The sequence below is a fragment of the Ascaphus truei genome, chromosome 6 (genome assembly GCF_040206685.1).
Source record: "Ascaphus truei isolate aAscTru1 chromosome 6, aAscTru1.hap1, whole genome shotgun sequence".
Lineage (NCBI taxonomy): Eukaryota > Metazoa > Chordata > Amphibia > Anura > Ascaphidae > Ascaphus > Ascaphus truei.
Window position 1 is genome coordinate 58,356,538 of NC_134488.1, and position 19,273 is coordinate 58,375,810.

The 19,273-nt window shown below is 42.0% G+C and overlaps 1 protein-coding gene and 1 long non-coding RNA gene across 5 annotated transcripts in view; one reads left to right on the plus strand and one right to left on the minus strand.

Moving 5' to 3' along the window:
* The window catches only part of LOC142497067 (uncharacterized), a 175,119-nt gene extending 156,644 nt beyond the window's left edge, over positions 1–18,475 (plus strand). For both annotated transcript variants that reach the window (XR_012802173.1, XR_012802172.1), the window contains exons 5-6: positions 4,309–4,399; positions 12,263–18,475. This is a non-coding gene — a long non-coding RNA (uncharacterized LOC142497067). The remainder of the gene's footprint in view (positions 1–4,308; positions 4,400–12,262) is intronic.
* SORL1 (sortilin related receptor 1) overlaps positions 1–19,273 on the minus strand; it is a 231,647-nt gene that overhangs the window by 78,510 nt on the left and 133,864 nt on the right. For all 3 annotated transcript variants that reach the window (XM_075604362.1, XM_075604363.1, XM_075604361.1), the window contains exons 20-22: positions 16,017–16,263; positions 11,990–12,128; positions 8,724–8,897 (exon numbers count right to left, since the gene is read on the minus strand). In XM_075604362.1, coding sequence (XP_075460477.1) covers positions 8,724–8,897; positions 11,990–12,128; positions 16,017–16,263 — 560 coding nt within the window. The remainder of the gene's footprint in view (positions 1–8,723; positions 8,898–11,989; positions 12,129–16,016; positions 16,264–19,273) is intronic.

A 19,273-nucleotide genomic window follows, 5' to 3' on the forward strand; every position in this document is an offset into this window, starting at 1 on the left:
CTCAAACACTGCATCAGAAGATGCAGAGACTTCTATCCAATAATACCTAGGAAAGTTATGGATTGATGACAACGTAGTGGCTTTACAGAGTTGATTGTTTGATGTAAGCTGCTTCACAGTTCACACTGTAGGAATTGCTCTTGTGGAATGATCCTTAATGGTCCATTCCTCGTGCCCTGTATGCTCACAATATCAGTGTTTTGATCCATCTTGCTATTACGGCCTTAGAGGCTGGTCTACCCTTTTGCAGACGTGAAAACAAAATAAAAAAGCTTCTACTTTTTCTGAATTCCTGTATTCTACAAAATGTATAGCCTCATTGCTCTAACTATATCCAACGTATGCATTAACTGCTCCTTTTGATTATTGGGGTCACAACAAAAAGAAGGAACAATCATCTCTTGATTAATATGAAAAGGTGAGTACCTTTGGAACGGAAAAAAAGGTGTTGTCCCAAGAACAACTCTTGGTGAAAAATGCTAAATGGAGGATTCCAGGAAAGGGCTCAGTTTACTTACTCTTCTAGCCAATGTGATGGCTATTAGAAAGGTGGTTGGTAGAGTTACCCACTTCAAAGGAACTGAATGTAATCCAAGAACACAGAGAAATGGGGGAGAACAGTATGAGGAAGAGTAGGTGTTTTGCTGGTAATCAATGTGGTAAAAAAAAAATAGGTGTTTTTTTACCACATTGATTACCAGCAAAACACCTACTCTTCCTCATACTGTGCTCTATACCATTAAGGATCGTGGATAGATCCTGTTGGGGTTCCGAGTCACAGGAGGGCACCACAAGAAACTTACGCGATATCTAAAGGCTGTATTATACCCTTCTTATTTTTCATTTTCACTTTTGAATATCCTATGTACATCACACAGAGATAGCGCCCGGGTACTTCTCCAAACCAACTTCCTGAATGTAATCCAAGCCTGGATCTCTAAATCTGGGTCTTATTTTCCCAGTAGCTCTTATGAATTCCTGAAAAACTGTGATTTGCAATTGGCCCTGGAAACAACCATCCCTAAAGCAGACACTTGAATCTTTAAAGAGGACGAGATGAGACACTTCTCAAAACAGTCTTGAAGAAAATCCAGGATCTCAAATGTAGTGTATTCTGGAATTATCTGCCTCTTTGTGCACCTAAAGATTTTCCCAATGCTATAATAAGTTCTATTACTGGCTTCCTGGCCTTGCTCAGTGCATCTGCCACTCAAATTGGAAAGGCCTTGATGTGCCAGGATCGCCCTCTCTATCTCCAAGCAGTCAGATTAAGCATTTCCAACCTTGAATGGAGAATTGGCCATTGTGACAAAAGTTCAATAGTATCAATAGTGATTCCACTGACATCCTTAGGTCTGCAAACTATGGTGGTCTTTTTGGTCATGCCGGGGAGATAACAATAGCCTCTGTGCTTTTCCAGAGTCCTCTCGATCAATGGTATTGGAGGGAACACATAGACTAAAGGATAATTACAGTCCACTGCTAGGGCGTCTGCTCCGTGTGCATCTGCATCTCAATGCCTTGAGAAGGTGGTCTGGCATTTGGTGTTGAATCTTGTTGCTATCAAGTCTATTGATGGTTCTCTCCATTTGCACACAATCTGCTGAAATATCAGAAGATTTAAATGACCATTCTCCCAGGTCTAGTCTTGCGGCTTAGATAATCCATCTGAGTGTTGTCTTCCTCGGTCATTTGTACTGCCGTAATGGCTGGAATGTTGAGTTCACCAACCTGGAAATTCTGGTCACTTTCCTGGCAGCCTGAAAAGTTCTAATTCCTCCCTGGTGGTTGGTGTACGAGGCCACCATCAAATTGTCAGAGTGAACCTTTATTGGTTCACCTCTTAAGAAATGGGAGTAATGGAGTAGAGCCTTGAATATAGCTCTTGGATCCAGAATGTTGATCTAGAGTCTTGTTTCTGATTTTGACCATGTTCCTTGCAGAAACTGTACTTGCAGGCTAACTCCCCCATCCTGAGGAACTTGTATCTGTCATCAGCAGATTCCAAATTTCTGGGTATCTGTGATCTGCCTATGGTTAAATTTGGTCCCGATTCCCACCATTTCAAGGGAAAAACATGTATTTGAAAGGATTTGGGTGACTGTCCCTTTAAGAAATTTCATTCTTCAATCTCTTTGTTCATTTTTTTGTTCCTGGACTGTACTTTAATTTTTGCACACGGCACAGGTCTTGGGCAGATGACTTCATTTACTTTCTCTTACAGACAACTCACTATTAACATGCACACTCTTTGCACATGTTACTATTTCAATTAGGAGTTGCAAATTCTATCCTATAAGACACTAGCTCTTGAGTCACAGATGTATTACTCTATCCAATTCAAAGTTACCAAATGTATGAAAGAGTGAGACGGGAAAGTATCCCCTGGAGTAGTGGCACACACCTCAAAAATTAAAACTCGGTTTTATTAACGTAATTAAAATAAAGTGTAAGGGATACTAGACAAACAAAACAAACACGTGAACATATAATGATAAAAAGCGGAGTGTAATTAAACAAGGGTGACTGATGATATCGCAAAAATACTTGGAGGGTATATAATTAAACTCTCTCCACAAGAAAGTATGTTTGTGTGTGTTTATTGGATCACAGTGTTTCCTACTGAGGGAACAGTAAATGGATTCCCTGAATTCCTTGAGACCCCATTGATTGTGGGTTTCTCGTAGAAATTGCATATCTCCCATAGTTCTAAGTCTGCAAAGTCTTAGGTAATAAACCAACTGTCTAGGTTTAACAAGTCTGTGTTTCACAACCTAAACTCTAAGTGGGTGGATATAGTCACCCCTCCACCACTAGGCATTGGTTACTTTCCTCCCTGATCACATTCTGTGAAGTGTTTGGAAACAGGATGATTAGTGTCTTTCAATCTTATGAGCCTTAAGTGCTCTAACATCCTGACCTTAAGAGCTCTAATCGTTCTTCCCACATATCTTTTGCCGCAAACACATGTTATGAGGTAAACAACAAATTGACTTTTACAATTTATGAAGCTGTTAATATAAAATTCCTTGTTTTTGAATTTAATCCCATCATGTGGCTGCGGCAAGACATCTTGTAGAAAACTTTTTGCCGGCTTCATGTGTTCATGTGTTACATACACTACAGCAGCGGTGCGCAAACTGTGGGGCGCGACCCCCAGGGGGGGCGCGACACTGCCGACGGGGGGCGCGGGGTTTACAGAGGCCCCGCGCTCTTCCCGAAGGCACTTAAATTAAGTGCCGGGGGAGCTGCAGGGCCTCTGTAAACCTAACTTACCGTGGCTCTGGCGGCTTCCTCCCTGTGTCGCCATGGCAACGCGGCGTCAAAATGACGCTGCGCGGTCATGTGACGTCATTACGCCGGAGCGCGGGTAAGTTGGGGTTGGGAGGGGGGCGCGGGAGTGAGGGGACAGCCGGCAGGGGGGCGCAGGGAAAAAAGTTTGCGCCCCCCTGCACTACAGGAGCCACATTTAAAGGAACCCCTGGTGACATAAGGTCTTACAGACCCAGGAGTAATAGGGTCACTAATCATCCTGTTTCCAAACACTTCACAGAATGTGGTCAGGGAGGAATTGGGAATTTTTCCTTCCTTGGCATTGAATTGGTCAACTGTAAATCTAGAGGAGGTGATCGTGTCAACCTTCTGAACCGTAGGGAGGCGTATTGGATCTTCACTCTCCAAACGCGCTTCCCTATGGGTTTGAATATTGACTGGCAGCTAACCCATTTTTTGTAATATGCTATTTTACATATGTATATGTCAATTAATAATTTTGCTCAATAATAAATGAATTGATTAAATTAGCCCTAAAAGGTTCCTATAGTATACAATATACTTGTTTTCTTATGTTTTGTGTTCATTTTAGCTTTATTATACAATGCTATTTATGTTTTATATTTGGACACATTTCTCTGGTTCCTAGGTTCTATTATATATTATATATTATCTATGTTTTTTCATGTTGTTCAGATGGTTTTAATTATCATATTTGGTTGTAGGTTTGTGGTTATATGTTTTATATTCCTAATTTCTCCCTTTATGATTGGTTAAAGATGTCAGCTACTTAATCATTGTTTTTATATTTTTTTCTTATGATTAGGATGTCCCCCTTTTTCTGTTTTTTCTTATTTTTCTCATTTTAGTTTTTTGACTCTTGTAGCGCCGTGATGTGCATGCGCAGTGATTAGCACTGCGTGTGTACGTCATGGGGACGTGTATGGTATTGTAGATGGTGGGTTTGTGATATTGTCTATTGCTTTGCCCTTAACTAACATGGCCACACTGCTTGTGGACTTCTTTTGTCCTTAGAACGGCACTGGGTCGCTCTGCGCATGCGCAATGACGCGCGTAGCGTCATGACGTCATCATGTTCCGTTTTTTGGTGCGAAACGGCCCACAGGTAAGAAGGTATTTAATGGATGTTATTACATTGTGTTTTATCCTTGAAAAAGAACGCTGTGACGTTCGAAACGCGTTGGATGGGTCTCTTGTCACATTAAAGTGCCCTTTTAATTATTTTTTGTTTTGGGTCCTTCCTGCTCCGTTTTTGCTAGTGCGCTTTTTGTTCTCCATATTCCTGTTACTGCATATCTGTAGCTGCACAGCTTGCCTACCAACTACCAGGATGTGAGTATTGCTGATTTTCAGGGGAACCTGCCGATGAGACTGAGGGTGAGTGGGCTTGTACCATCTACCACCTGTCTTCAGGAGGATAGTACCCATACTATTGCACATTAAGTACTATTTATTCTTATTAGTACCCTGGTTTAGTGGTTTGGCTTATTTTACTTATTGCACCTGCATTGGAGCGCTTTAGCCTATTTTCTATACAGCTCCTGAGAAACCTTGCTCCTGATGGACAAAAGGTTTTGCTGTAGTTGCCTTAGGTGGAAAAGGCCCCAGGGCTCTACTTCTACAGCTGCCACCATTTCCCCCAGTACGGTAATGTACGGTAATGTACACGCATGTGTTTTAGCTTCTGTATAATGTCCTCCATCTTGTCTGATAGCAATGACATTGTGGTGGATTCTGTACTGAACGCCATCCCTAAAAATTGAGGCATTGAGAGGGATTTAGACTGCTTTTTATGTAATTGATCAGCCAGCCAACCCGGCCTTCTTAGGCATTGATGTACTAATTATTACATCTAGATAAGGCTGCGTCCCCGCTGGCGCTTACCGCGCTCATGCTTGACAGCGGTGACGTCACCAGATCTCCAAGCATGAGCGCCGGGTGTCCTGTATTTTGCAAGCGCGCGTGGGGGCATGTTGAGCGCGCTTCAAACTCTCTTTTTTTTGTCTCCCCAAGCACCAAGCTTGGGAGAGCGTGTGTGCCAACGCACGCGCACCGCGTGAGTGGGGACAGGACAATTTAAATTGCAGGAACTAAACTTGGCAAGCGCGGCAAGCTCAGCGCTAGCGTGGACGCAGCCGAAGGGACATGAAGATCTGCTGTTTTATAGTAACCGCCACTGTGACCGCTAAGGCTAGGTACCCGCTGCTGACGGCGGCGCGCACCCCTCTCACCAGTCCCTCACCTTCTTACTAGCAAGCCCCGGTGTCTCCTTGCTTGTTGTCCTACTTCGCGCTGTGAAGCGTCAGCCAGCAGGGGATACAACAAGATTGCATTCCCACGCGGCGACGTGTCACATGGTGCGCTGTGAGCCAATCAAGAGATCGCCAGAGCCAAATCCCTTCCAAATGCATGAAAAACAGCAGTGTTTGTGAATTACACACAGATCCAGCATGATCTGAGAAGGTTTAAAAGTATATTTCTACCCCTTCTCTGACCTGTTACGCTTTGTACAGTAATTTATTAGCACCGGGAGTATTGACTAAGGAAGTGTCTGGAAAATTTTAAATATACCAATTTTTATTTGTATTATTTCTTATATTTTTATTTCTTCTGTTATTCATATGTCCATATTCTACTTGCTTATGTATTAAAGTCTTTCTATCCAATTGCAAAACACCTCCCATAATCTCTACTGTTGTATACTTCATATGACATCAGGCAGGCCTTTTACTTTCTGTGCGACCACTGACGCATTAGTGATGTCATCACAATGCAGAGAGGAAACAAGAGAGAGCACAAACTCAAACACTGAGCCGAGAACATTCCCCCCCCCCCTTTTTTTTACATCAAAGCATTCGTGCAAAGTGGAACAGACATTTTATACAATCCCAATAAGTGTAGTGTAGTTGCCACGCCCCCCACGCCCCCAATCGCTGCTATAACAGATTGCGGTTTTCAGCAGTGCACGCTCCTCCAGTACGCCAGGTGCGCGTGCTGCAGCCTCCAGCGGGACCTTAGCCTAACACCTGCGTAAAAACCCAATGGGCTGTGGAAAGGCCAAATGGAAGTGCTAAGAATTTAAAATATCGGTCAAACACTGAAAATCTTAGGAATGTTTGCGGAGTCTGATGGATGGAAATGTGTAGGTCAGACCTGTAACACTCCAGTCCTTGAATGCCGCAAACAGGCCAGGTTTTCAGGATTTCCCTACTTCAGCACAGCTGCCTCAATTAGTGGCTCAGTATGACTGAGCCACTAATTGAGCCAGCTGTGAACTAGGGAAATCCTGAAAACCTGGCCTGTTTGCGGCCCTCGAGGACTGGAGTTGTGCAGGCCTGGTTTAGGTAAACATCCTAAAGATTAACTGCCTCTAGGAAATCCCTTGGTCTTATTATATTGATAACGGACTTGAAGTGCCTTTTTTAATGAATTTGTGTAGATCGTTGAGGTCTAGTACTGGTCGGAAGGAAAACTCTTTTTTCGGGACCATGAAGAGAATGGAGTAAAAGTCTTTGCCTCTGACATCTGGGTTCTTCAGTGATTACTTCCTGTTTTAGAAAATCTAATATAAACCGTTTTAATGCTTGTAGTTTTTGTGAATCTCAAGGAATGGTGGATGGAAGAAATCGCGAGTTTGTTATTTTCCCCTGCAAACTCTGGTATAACCACTCAAAATAATTTGCAGGACCCATTGGTCTGTTGCATTTTGAATCCATTAATTCCTGCCCCCCACTGCCCGAAAGGAAAGGGACCCCCCAATTCTCAAATCAGAGATTTTGGTGAAGTATTTTAGTATTTCAAGGTGGTGCCCTCCTGTTTTATGGGCATTCTTTGTCATCTGGAAATACCTAGCCCTGTGTGGTGGGGACCATCATCTGTCACAGCTGGATGCTCCAAACGCACCTCTGGAGGCCGCCGCAGCTTGACTCTCCAGGCAGCGCTCCTTCAAGTGATGAGAGGTTGCTGGTCTCCTCTGCACCGGTACTAGGATCATTCCCTGGGTGTCTCTCCGATGACTCGCCTCTAAGATCCAGCACCCTAAACCACTCCAGCTGACAGCTCCACTCCAGTGCTGCACAGCCCTGCACTGGGTCTCCTCAGTTCCCATATGCTGGCTCTCTATACAGGGACCCACACATAGTCCCAATGAGCACTCTCAGTTCATCAGGTCTGTCTGCTTATATTAACCCGAGTTCCCATTCACAAAATGGGAACCCCAGATGTTGCTAAACCTAGACAGGGATGGAGTCCAGATTGCAAAGCTTCAGTTTTGAAAGCAAGTCCCATCAGCAGGTGGTCTGCCTCTCCCTGGTTCTTCAACAATGGGTACAATTCAATCACAGTACTATATAACACACCAAACACATACATAGATAACAGGTACATACAATGGGCCCAGTGCATAATTTAACTCCCATACAATGGGGTTTCCTTTTCTGACATACAATGCCAAACTCTGATGTAATTAACGCTGATGTGATTACAGCTCCTTTCACAAGAGCTAACTCCAGCAAGTACATAACTTCTTGAACAGAGCTGTACATCCCCATTTGACATAGTTTAAGCATAACATATTCATGTAAATAGAATTACATTAGGATAAAGTACCACTGTTTTCAGACTGTACAAACAGCATATACTGTACATTACAGTACATTCAACATGCATTGGAACAAGCAGTACCACTGCATTCACGCATTGCATAACACAAGTTACATTGAAATACAAAACCCACATGCTCAACATTAACCCCATTGTTACTCACAGTAACCCTGACTAGAATAGGTAACAGGGCTGAACTTTCTAGGATTTTGAGGAAGCCTTGCTGCCTATTTTGTCACAGGGATGAAGGGGTTAAAGAAAACATAAGGCAATCACATCCCAGAGCACAGATGCAGCAATTGGAGGGAAAGAGGGGGAAAGAGGTGGGAGGGCAGGCAGGATGGGGAAGAGGGTGGAAAGAAGAGGGGGCGAAGGGAGGGAAAGAAGAGGGACAGGAAGGGGGGTTGACGAAGGGAAAGAGGGGGTGAGGAAGGGAAAGAGGGGGTGAGGAAGGGAAAGAGGGGGTGGAGGAAGGGAAAGTGGGGGGGAGGAAAGGAAAAGTGGGGGGAGGAAGGGAAAGAGGGGGGGGAGGAAGGGAAAGAGGGTAGGGGAGGAAGGGAAAGAGGGTGGGGGAGGAAGGGAAAGAGGGTGGGGGAGGAAGGGAAATAGAGGGGAGGTAGAAGGAGAAGAAGAGGGGAGGTAGAAGGAGAAGAAGAGGGAAGAGAAGGAGGTGGAAGAGAATGTGATTTTCATGACTATGTTATGGTTGTTAAAAGCAGTGCAGGGAAGTGCCAATGGCTGTCCCATAAAACATGCATACAATCCAACTGTAATCCACATTACAAAACCAGAAGCTGGGAAGAGGATTATAAACATTTACAAAGTACCTTGTTTAACACAGGTGTTGTTTTTCAGCAGGTAACCATGTGGACAATCACATTGCAGCTCCCCAGAAGCTAAAAGAGTCCCCTTCACTCCCTCGGGACACCTGCAAGTTCTGCTGTTATTGGCTTTAGGCAAACATAACAGGCTGCAAGGCTTTAAAACACATGCGTTGTTTCCTGTTTTGAGTAAGAACAGACACCTAGTACTGGTGAATATTTTTAATCACAGTTACAACAGCAACAATTAGGTCAGCGTTAACGTTTTGATGCCCGTCTCAAAATATGTGTTAATAATGACCACAGTATTAATATATTACTAACATGCAAAAGACAATAAAAATGTGAATTGTTACTGGAGATGCAATAAACAAAGAGCCCCCCCCCCCCAAACCTCTGTGAGATACAAATGCATCAATATTAAAAAATAAAATAAAAAAGGTTGTTCTAATGGCAGTGACATGTGTAAGGAGAAACAGGTGTGTGTATGGGGGGGGGGGGGGATTCCTTCTTACCCAAATCTTACAACTATAGGTATTTTAAAATAATTGTTTCAAAGATTTGAGGGAGGTTTTTGATTTTCTCTAGCTGCTCCCTTTAGTCTGAAGTTCCTGTGTGTTCAAAAAGAGTTTACACAGCCATAGGTCCCCCTCATCTTCATTGGCTCTCTGATAAGGACAGGGCTAAAGGGTAAAGAAAACACTTGATTGGCATTCCCAAAGTCCCCCAAAAAATGCAATTGGTAAGAAAATGCAAGTAGACATAAGTGTACTTTTATTTTCTTACACATTACATTTCTTGGGGGATTGTGGGAGTTTCAATCAAGTGTTTTCTTTACACTTTCCTACTGGCATGGTTAGATATGTAGGGAAGCCAATTAAGTAGGCTTTACATAAGGTTTTCTTTAGGGCAAGCGAGATTGCACCTTCAAGACATCTTTCTCGAAGTAGAACCAGCTCTGAAGTGCAGGAAGAGTGTATAGGAGAGATATTTATTCACATGCCCCTGCACACGAAAACCTGCTATACTACAGACACAGAAGTTATAAGCTAAACAGATCTGCTGTATAGCAGAAAAGAGCAAACTGTAGTGTCAGTATTTTAACAAAAGCAGCAAGCTTTATGTCTTCATTTTAGTTATTCCCCATTAGAACCACAATGTCTTAGGCCACGATTATAGTGCCCGCGTGTGAAGTCATGCGCACGAAACAAACTAGGCTGGGGGCAATCGGGAGGCGCGGCTGTGACATCACGTGAGCGGTTCGCCCTCCTTGGCTGAACGGCTCACGTGACGTGGCCGTCACGCTGCAATAACAATTTAATGTCTCCTCTGCTGTCTGTCGCTTCGTAGCGCGCTCTATATGCGCCATCATTGCTCTACATTCATTTGTTCCGACTGCCCTAGTGTCTTTAGAAGACAAACACAGAAAATATTTAAGTAATAATCCCCGAAGAACAGGGCATTACTGGACAATAATTCCCTGGCTGGAAGAGTTTAAGGCCCGAGGCGAAGCCGGGGGACTTTAACCCAGCCAGGGCATTACTGGCAAGTAATGCTATGTTCTGAGGGGATTATTACTATTATAGGCTTATTTTTAATTTTTCATTAAAAAAAAGATACACTTTTGTAGTCGTATTGATTTTTTCAGCATGATTGTCTACATTCTTATGCTTTTACTGCAAGTTTATTAAAAGGAAATTGTACATACATACAGCCCCCTCTATACACACACACACACACACACACACACACACACACACACACTGCAACCCCCCTCTATATACCTACAAACACACTGTGCAGTTCCCCTCCTCTACACCCACAAAACACACTGCAGCCCTCGTCCACCTTCTACACTCACAAAACACACACAGCAGTCCCCCTCTACAAAAATAAAGAAAAACCTGGCGCCAAATAGTCAGTGGAATGTCCTGTACTCCTCAAGGGATCCGCACACTTGCTCGACAGACCATGCATGGTCTGTCGAGCAAGTGTGCGGATCCCTTGAGGAGTACAGGACATTCCACTGACTATTTGGCGCCAGGTTTTTCTTTATTTTGGTTTATTCTGTTAGTACTGGCAGTATCACCGGGCAGCCATCCTTTATTATAAGTTTTTTAATATCACACTGTGTATTACACTTTAGCGCTAGTTCACATTTTTTTTCTTCACCAGTCCCCCTCTACACCTACAAACACACGGCAGGCACACACACCAAAACACACTCTGCAGCCCTCCTCCACCATCTACACCCACACACACTGCAGCCCCCCTCTACACCCACTACAGACACACACACACACACACACCAACAAAACAGAATGCTGCTCCCTCTACAGCCACAAAACACACACCAGCAGCCCCCCCTCTACACCCCCAATGTAAACCCACACACTGCTGACACACACACAAAACACTCTACACCACTCCTCTACCCACAAAACACACGCTGCAGCCCCCCCCCTCTGCACCCACAAAACACACACTGCAGAGACACACACAAACCAACAAAACAGACTCTGCCACCTCTACATCCCCAAAAACACACCAGCAGCCCCTCCCTACACCCACTGCAGCCCCCTGTAACCCCATCCACTGGACACACACACACACACACTCTGCACCCCTCCTCCACCCAAAAAACACACACCAACAGAAGATACGCACACCAATAAAACACTCTGCTGCCCTCTTTACACCCACAAAACACAACACAGACACACAAACCTTTCCCCTCACTCTCCTGTGCGGAGCTCTCTGCAGGCAGGGTGGGGAAGGAGTCAGTGCCTTGCTGGTGTCTCCTGTCCAATCACCTCCCATGTCTGAGAGCTGATCTCACTCTTTGTGAATGAGAACTGACAGCTGATTGGCTGAAAAACTTGGCAAGGTGCCAAAATTCCGGGCCATTACTGATTGGATAATGCCCGGAATTTTAACCAATCAGAGAGCAGGGATTTCAATAATGCCCGGAATTTATCAGCTTTAGCCTATAAGTACTATTACATTGCGTTTTAAATAAAAATGTAAGATGACAAAGTTCAATAACAAATTACTAAAATGCTACTTCAGATACATGTAACTACTACAACTGAACTCAAATTTGTTAAATAGTGCAAAAATATAAGGCACCTTGTGTCACACTCAAATTAATGAGCTACAAGGTTTAGATGTAGTAACACTGCCTTAAGGATATTAGTGAAAGCGCAGAACGATAGTAAAGTGATGTAATTCTGAAAGGCTGATCGTGTATATCAAAAAATATGTAATGTTACCTGTTGTCTGTCCTTTGTAGAAAATTTTCATATCCATAACCCCCGATAACCGGCCAATTAAGACTTCCATCTGTGCACCATTGTACTTTGATGCTCTGAAAATGCTAAGCTGTGACCAATCGTCCCAGTATATTTCATTCTAAGATGAGAAGAAACATGAATTTACTATTAATTAACATTATTGAAAGAGAATGTTTCAGCCAAAAAATGACTATGGCACAATTAAGTATAATTTCCCGCTAAATCATAAGTTCCCATTCTCTTTTTCTACAGTTACAGTATCGTACAGGACCAAGCAGGAGACACGCTTGAGATGAGAACCCCGGTCAAACAAGTTATTGGGCTTTAAAAAAAAAAAAACCTATGAAAGGAGTGCACAAGAATATGCTATTTTTGATAATACAGAAATTGAATCCCTACATGTTTCAGTGTAAAATATAGTACGAATTATAAACACATTATTGTTTATTTTTAATGTGTGTTATGATGTGGAAAGCAAAGGATAAATAGCAAAGACATAGGTCGATATTTACTAAGCATCCTTCTGCCATAAGACATCTATCTGCTGGTGCTGCTTGTCCCCTTACAGCCCATTGACTTGAATAGGCTACAGCGCCAGAAGGTGTCTTATGGCAGAACACAGCTTAGTGAATATACTCGTATATTTCATAGATTTTTTCTTTTTAACCCTTAAATTTCACACAGATCATTGTTTGTCGTACTTGGTTAAAACATTTTCTAGTTGCACCAATAGTGTAACAATCTTTAGGAGGAGAAAACTGCAGGGTAAATATCATTTAGGAGGAGAAAACTGCAGGGTAAATATCATCTGATGTGCATCTACTGTAATCGTTACTTTGAAGACAGTAGGTACACACAGCACCTGATTTAAAAAAAACATATACAGTATACTCTACACATTCTTATAAATATAGACACAACACCGCTCCTATAGATCATCCAAGGCTGGATTACATTTCAGATCATTTTATAACCATAGTGTCTTCTCTGTGTTTTGAAGCCCCAGCCCCATAGTTATTATACTGTATTTGCATAATTGATCCATTTGCTTTGTCATACATTTCACCTAATTATGGTACTCGAATTATATTTGTTTCTTATACAGAGCTGACACTGTATGCAGCATTATACAGTACAGGCATACCCCGCATTAACGTACGCAATGGGACCGGAGCATGTATGTAAAGCGAAAATGTACTTAAAGTGAAGCACTACCTTTTCCCACTTATCGATGCATGTACTGTATTGCAATAGTCATATACGTGCATAACTGATGTAAATACCGCATTTGTAACAGGCTCTATAGTCTCCCCGCTTGCGCACAGCTTTGGTACAGGTAGGGATCTGGTATAGCTGTTCAGGACATGCTGACAGGCGCATGCGTGAGCTGCCGTTTGCCTATTGGGCGATATGTACTTACTCGCGAGTGTACTTAAAGTGAGTGTACTTAAAGCGGGGTATGCCTGTATATAGAAGTTTGCAGGCACGAGTTCCTACCCTGTAAAGCTTACAATATAATGTTGTTGCCTGATGCAGACAAAATGACTTGGTTAAGGTTATGAATAGAGGACACTGGGTTAACCCGCTTGAAAGACCACGGATTACTTTTTGTTTGGTTTTCGTCAATTAAATCAGAGTCGGGGCTCCCCTAGTACAGCAACTCGCTGATTGCGGATCTGAATAATATACTGTAAATGGAAAAAAAAATACTTTCTATGGACTGTTTTTTTTTACATTTCAGTAAATCCCGATTTTTGGGGATTTTTTTTTAGAAAAGGAAAGGCATACAGGGATATGCCAAAAAATCCAAGATACAAGGATAAATCAGATAGCCATTACTAAAGTCAATAGTCTCTCGCAATTAGAATATGATAATATGGTATGATTAGTCTACTATGTATATTTCTACAGTATAATATAGATGCATGTACATCTTTATTTATTTAGCGCTCGCTATGTATGTAGTGCTTCACAGCAGTAATACACGTGACATAATAATAGAATACATTATGTGAATAAGCGCTTCAGACATAAAAGTAACATTAGGAAAAGGAGTCCCTTCCCTGAAGAGCTTACAATCCAAGTGGTAAGTAGGAAGAACATACAGACAGCAAGAGGGTGTTTTGGTAAGTGCATCTGTGAGGGGTCAAGGTCTATGTATGAAGTGTAGAGTATCAGTCAAGGAACTACCTATATGCTTCGTTAAGGAGTAGGGTTTTAAGATGGGTCTTAAAGGTGGACAGATATTGAGGGGAAGGGTATTCCAGAGATGTGAGGCAGTTAGCGAGAAAGGTTTTAGGCGGGAGAGGGATTTAAATACAAAAAGGGTAGAGAGAACACATCCTTGAGCAGAACGAAAGAGTTAGGCCTCGGCCATGTTTAGCGCTTGCTGGCGGAAGCACCCGTGTGTAGCGAGATATTAGGGCTGATATATAATGAGGGGCAGAAGAATGTAAAGCCTTAAAAGTGTGAAGGAGAATTGTGTGTGTAATAGAGGATTTGATACAAAACCAGGAGAGGGATTTCAGCAGGAGAGACACTGAGACAGATTAAGTAAAAAGTAAAGTGATTCTAGCAGCAGCGTTTAGGATAGATTAAAGGGGAGACAGATGAGGCAGAAAGGTTAGACAGTAGAAGATTACAATAGTCGTGACAGGAAAAAATCAGGACCTGTGTTAAATGTTTTAGCAGTAGAGCATCAGAGGAAAGGGCGTATCATTGCAATGTTACCGAGATAAAAACAACAGGGTTTAGTTACATTGTTAATGTGAGGAGAATCTGAGGGAGGAGCCAAATGTGATACTGGGTGTATGATAGTGCTGCCAATAGTAATGTAGAAGAGGGCAGTAGTGCCAGGCTTGGGAGAAAGAGTGCCATCTTTGACATGTTAAATTTGAGTCGGTGGAGAGCCATCCAGGACAATATAGCAGAGAGACATTCAGAGACTTTGGCCTGTAAAGCAGGTGTAAGGTATGGGGTGGAAAAGTAAATGTGTGTGGTCAGCATTGAGGTGATCTTTGAATCAAAGATGTGATAGAGAGTATATAGTAGAGAGAGAGAGTATAAAGACAAAAGAGAAGAGGTCATAGGACAGACCCCTGGGCTACAGAGATCGATAGAGGAGGAGGTGTTGGCAAACAAGACACATAGTACGATGAGAGAGGTAAGAGAAAATCCAGGATAGAGCTCTGTTACGAACATCAAGAGTATAGAGAATGAGAAGAGGGTAGTCCATAGTGTGCAAAACTGCAGAGGTCGAGCAAGATGTGCAGTGTAATGACCTTCATCTTTAGCAGCATGGGGGTCATTCGTTACTTTAGTGAGGGCTGTTTCGGTGGAATGAGCAGTGCGGAAGCCAGATTGTAGAGGATCTAGGGAGAGAATAGGAAGTGAGAAAATGTAGCAAGGGAGCAAATACAAGGCATTCAAGGAATTTAGAGGCAACAGGCAGGATGATGACAGGACGATAGAGAGACAAGTAGGGTCAAGCTTCCTGTTTTTGAGTAAGGGTCTAACGGTTGTGCAATTGAAGGAGGAGGGAAGAGTACCAGAGTAGAGGGTAGAGGGAGAAGTGGAAAATGTGTGAGCATAGCGATTAGAGTAGTAGCAAGAGGTTTGAGGAGATGGGATGGAATGTTGTCGAGAGGGCAAGTGGTAGAGGGAGAAGAGGAGATCAGCAGAGACACATCCTCCTCTGTGACAGCGGAAATTTGAGGAAGGCAGGATGAGAGCTTGGAAGCTGTGTAGAATGTGAGGATACAGAGGTGATGTCTTGATGTATGGAATCCACCTTTGACTTGAAATAGTCAGCAATGTTCTGAGGTGATATGGAAGAAAAACAGGTAACAGTTGCTGGTCTGAGTAGAGAGTCAAAGACAGAGCCTGCGTGGGTTAGATTTATTAGATGAAAGAAAATCCCAATAAATCACTTGATACATGCGTGTACCCACAAAAATACAGTTTGGAATAAAATGTGTTCAAATAGAAATACCGTATTAGATATTACCTTAAAAATTGCTAGTGCATAAGGGTGAGGCAGATTATCTAATATAACTGATCTTTGCTGCCCATTGAAATCCATTCGCTCAATTCTATCCATGTAAGCTTCAGTCCAATAGATCCAGTTTTCATCCACAGAAATGCCATTGGGCCACTTGATGCCTTCAGAGACCAGATGCTTCACTGAGGAGCCATCCATTTCACTTCTGTAGATCCCATGTTGCTCGTCCCCCCAGTCTGTCCAAAACATCAAGCTGACAATGCCATTAAAAATATTTTGATTGTTAGATGTGCATGAATATATTAATATAGCAGTAATGTAAACATCAAAACTTAACAATGGTAAATTGAAACACAAAATTGAATGGGCCTATTCAAGTGGTTGCCTTTGTATTTTTTTTTTAAATTGCTGGGAATTGTTCAACAGTGTAATTCAGTGTGTGATACCTATCCACATGTTATAATTGTATAATGAATTGTATTTTGTATGTACATACACCAACATCTACAGAACACCAAAATTATACCTGTTGCCTCCAGATATAGAAGACAACTGAGATGTGCTAATTTGCAAAAATTCGATTTTTGTCTTTTTAACGAATTCCATGTACTGTAACAGCACGTGTAACTGCAATCCGCACATTGCAGTGGTATTTTACTGCTAAAAAAAAACCTCAGTCTCACATTTATTAAACTGTGCAAAGCCATAAAGCTCCCTGTGACCCATTCAAATAAATTGCTTACACACATTATCTTTGCATCTTGCTCCACAAACTCTCTCAACAGTCCAGACTCTAATCCCCCAAAATGTGTGGGTTCTCAATAATTAAGAGGATAGTTTGTGAATGACTGTGGCATTAACAGCATAACATCCTGATATTTTTATGTGAAATTACAATTAAAGTGCTACTATACTTAATTAAAAAGGCATCCCGCCTCACATCCTCCGTCACGTTATATACAGCAATTGTATATATATTTTTTAACTCCCTATTTAAATTATCCATGTTTGGATCAGCAAGGACGCCCTACCTGGTCATGATTATGGAACAACACTGCAGATTTTTGTATAATAATAATAATGTATATGGCAGTATATACAGTATATACAGACTCACTCCCTAAGGTCAGTGACGTTGCCAAGGAGGTAAAATTCACAGGCTTTGTGAACACAGATGTACATAAGAGTTGAATGTATAATCGGGAGATCTGAATAGGCATCTGAAGCAGGGACAACCCCGAAACTGTGCATATTGTCCCATTTGCACTTTATGCATTGAATTGTGCATTCTTAACATGATAAAGAAATATGTTTCTTTAAAGTAAAATATGACGAGTTTGCTACAAGTATTCAAAGAGATTTATCATGAGTATAAGGAATGCAGTTTCTTTGTTTTGGATATCTTGCCACTTGACATTTTCTCTTTTGTTGTAAATTAAGGGGGGGCAGTTTGTGATCCCAGGGTGGAGATTTACATATGGTTCTGCATTATTTCGTCCTAAGCAGTAGGGTGTTGCTTGATTGATTGTTGTATTATGTTCTGCCGATGGCTAATTCTTCTGATTTCATGGGGAATTCTCTGTATTATTTTTAATTCAAATAATAAAGGTTTTCATTTTATTCTAGTGGACATATAAAAGGTACTGTGGACACGGACTCATGAAGACTTGCTTCGATTATACTAACTGGGAGTGCTGGGTACAGGGACTTTTTGTTTTTACCCACAGTATTTCTACTTTAATGGAGCTAGTCACTAACCAAATGTATTTGCAACTCTCAAAATGTACTGATTTGCAAACCAAGTTTATTTCAAGGATTTCCCAGCAGGAAGAAAGAAGTCTATTGCTGCTATTTCTTCTCCCAGAAACCCCTCCTCATCTATGCTTTATAATGTCTCTCCCGGACAAAGTAAGGGTGTGACAATCAGATTAATCTTTAAAAAAAAAAATTCAAGTCTAATAAAATCTGCCATGTTGTTCCATTCCAGGAGCAGGGATTTTCAGAGGTACTTGCATCTGTTTTGAAACCGTCAAGGAAATTTAGACGGTACCTGCTGGAGTGTGACGGTATGAACTTTACATAAGTAAGGAAAACAGTTATTTTTTTTCTTTTAAAGAGTAAAGGGGATTACACATTTTTAGTAAACAAAATGTATTTGACCATCTTGCTATTCACAATAAAGTAAGCTCTTTAAAATGGATGAATACACAATAAATGTTATAGTCATTTTATACATTATGTAAACAGGGGCTTCTCAACCAGCGTGCCACAGCCCCCAAGGGGAAAACCACACTGTCAGCTACTCAGCTGGTGCGTCCCGCTGATGTGTGCTCTGTGAGAAGGGGAGGCGGTGTGAGGAAGAATGTGGAGTGTGCTTTGTGAAAAGGTGGGGTTGAATATGGAGTTTGTTAGTATACGAGGGTGTGTGAAAGAAGGGGGTGAGTGTGGTGCGTGTGGTCTGATGGGCAAAGGGTAACCCTAAGATATTTAATATCCTCCAGGGGTGCCTATGCTCAAAAAAAGTTGAAAACAACTGATGTAAACTAATGTAGTGCCGCTGGTAACATGAAGCTGGTAAACTTTTATCTCACTATGGCCCGTATTTATTATGTTGTGAGTCGGCTTCCCTGTGCTGGAGAAGATTTAAGTCCCATTAGTTTCAAAGGAGCTGAACCCTTTCTTGCAGCATTGGGAAGCAGCTTCACAGTATTTTGAAAAGGGGACTGTCTTTTTGGCTGTGTGTCAGAACTGTCAAATGAATGGGGCATACAGTAGCAGGCAAAACATACTGTATTTGTTTTGTTTTTTTTAACTTTTAATTAATCAAACAGCTTCCATAGAATATAGAGAAGAGTGATACCCGCTGAACATAGTACAATATGTGGTTTGTAGAGAGTAGGTGCACTAGGGGAGGAAAAGCAAGATAAACAAACAATGAGAGAGGTCCGGTCAGCAAATTACAAATTACAGGATAGACCCCAAATTGCATGCACTCAGACTCCTAGCCAGTCGTGATAGTGACATAGATGTAAGATGGCTGAGTGGAGGGGATATCCTCCTTGGTTAGTACAGTGTTATTGTAGAAGATGTACAGCACAGGTGATGGGCTAAAAGCCCAGAGTTGTCCCTGTGAGGTACAGGAGTGTGAGTCACAAATAAAACCAAAAAGTTTAATAGTAAAGAGAGATAAAGTATATAGCGGATTTCCTGATCGTTACAGTGGCATAAAATAAGAGTTTTATTGGCGATCAGGAAGTCTGATC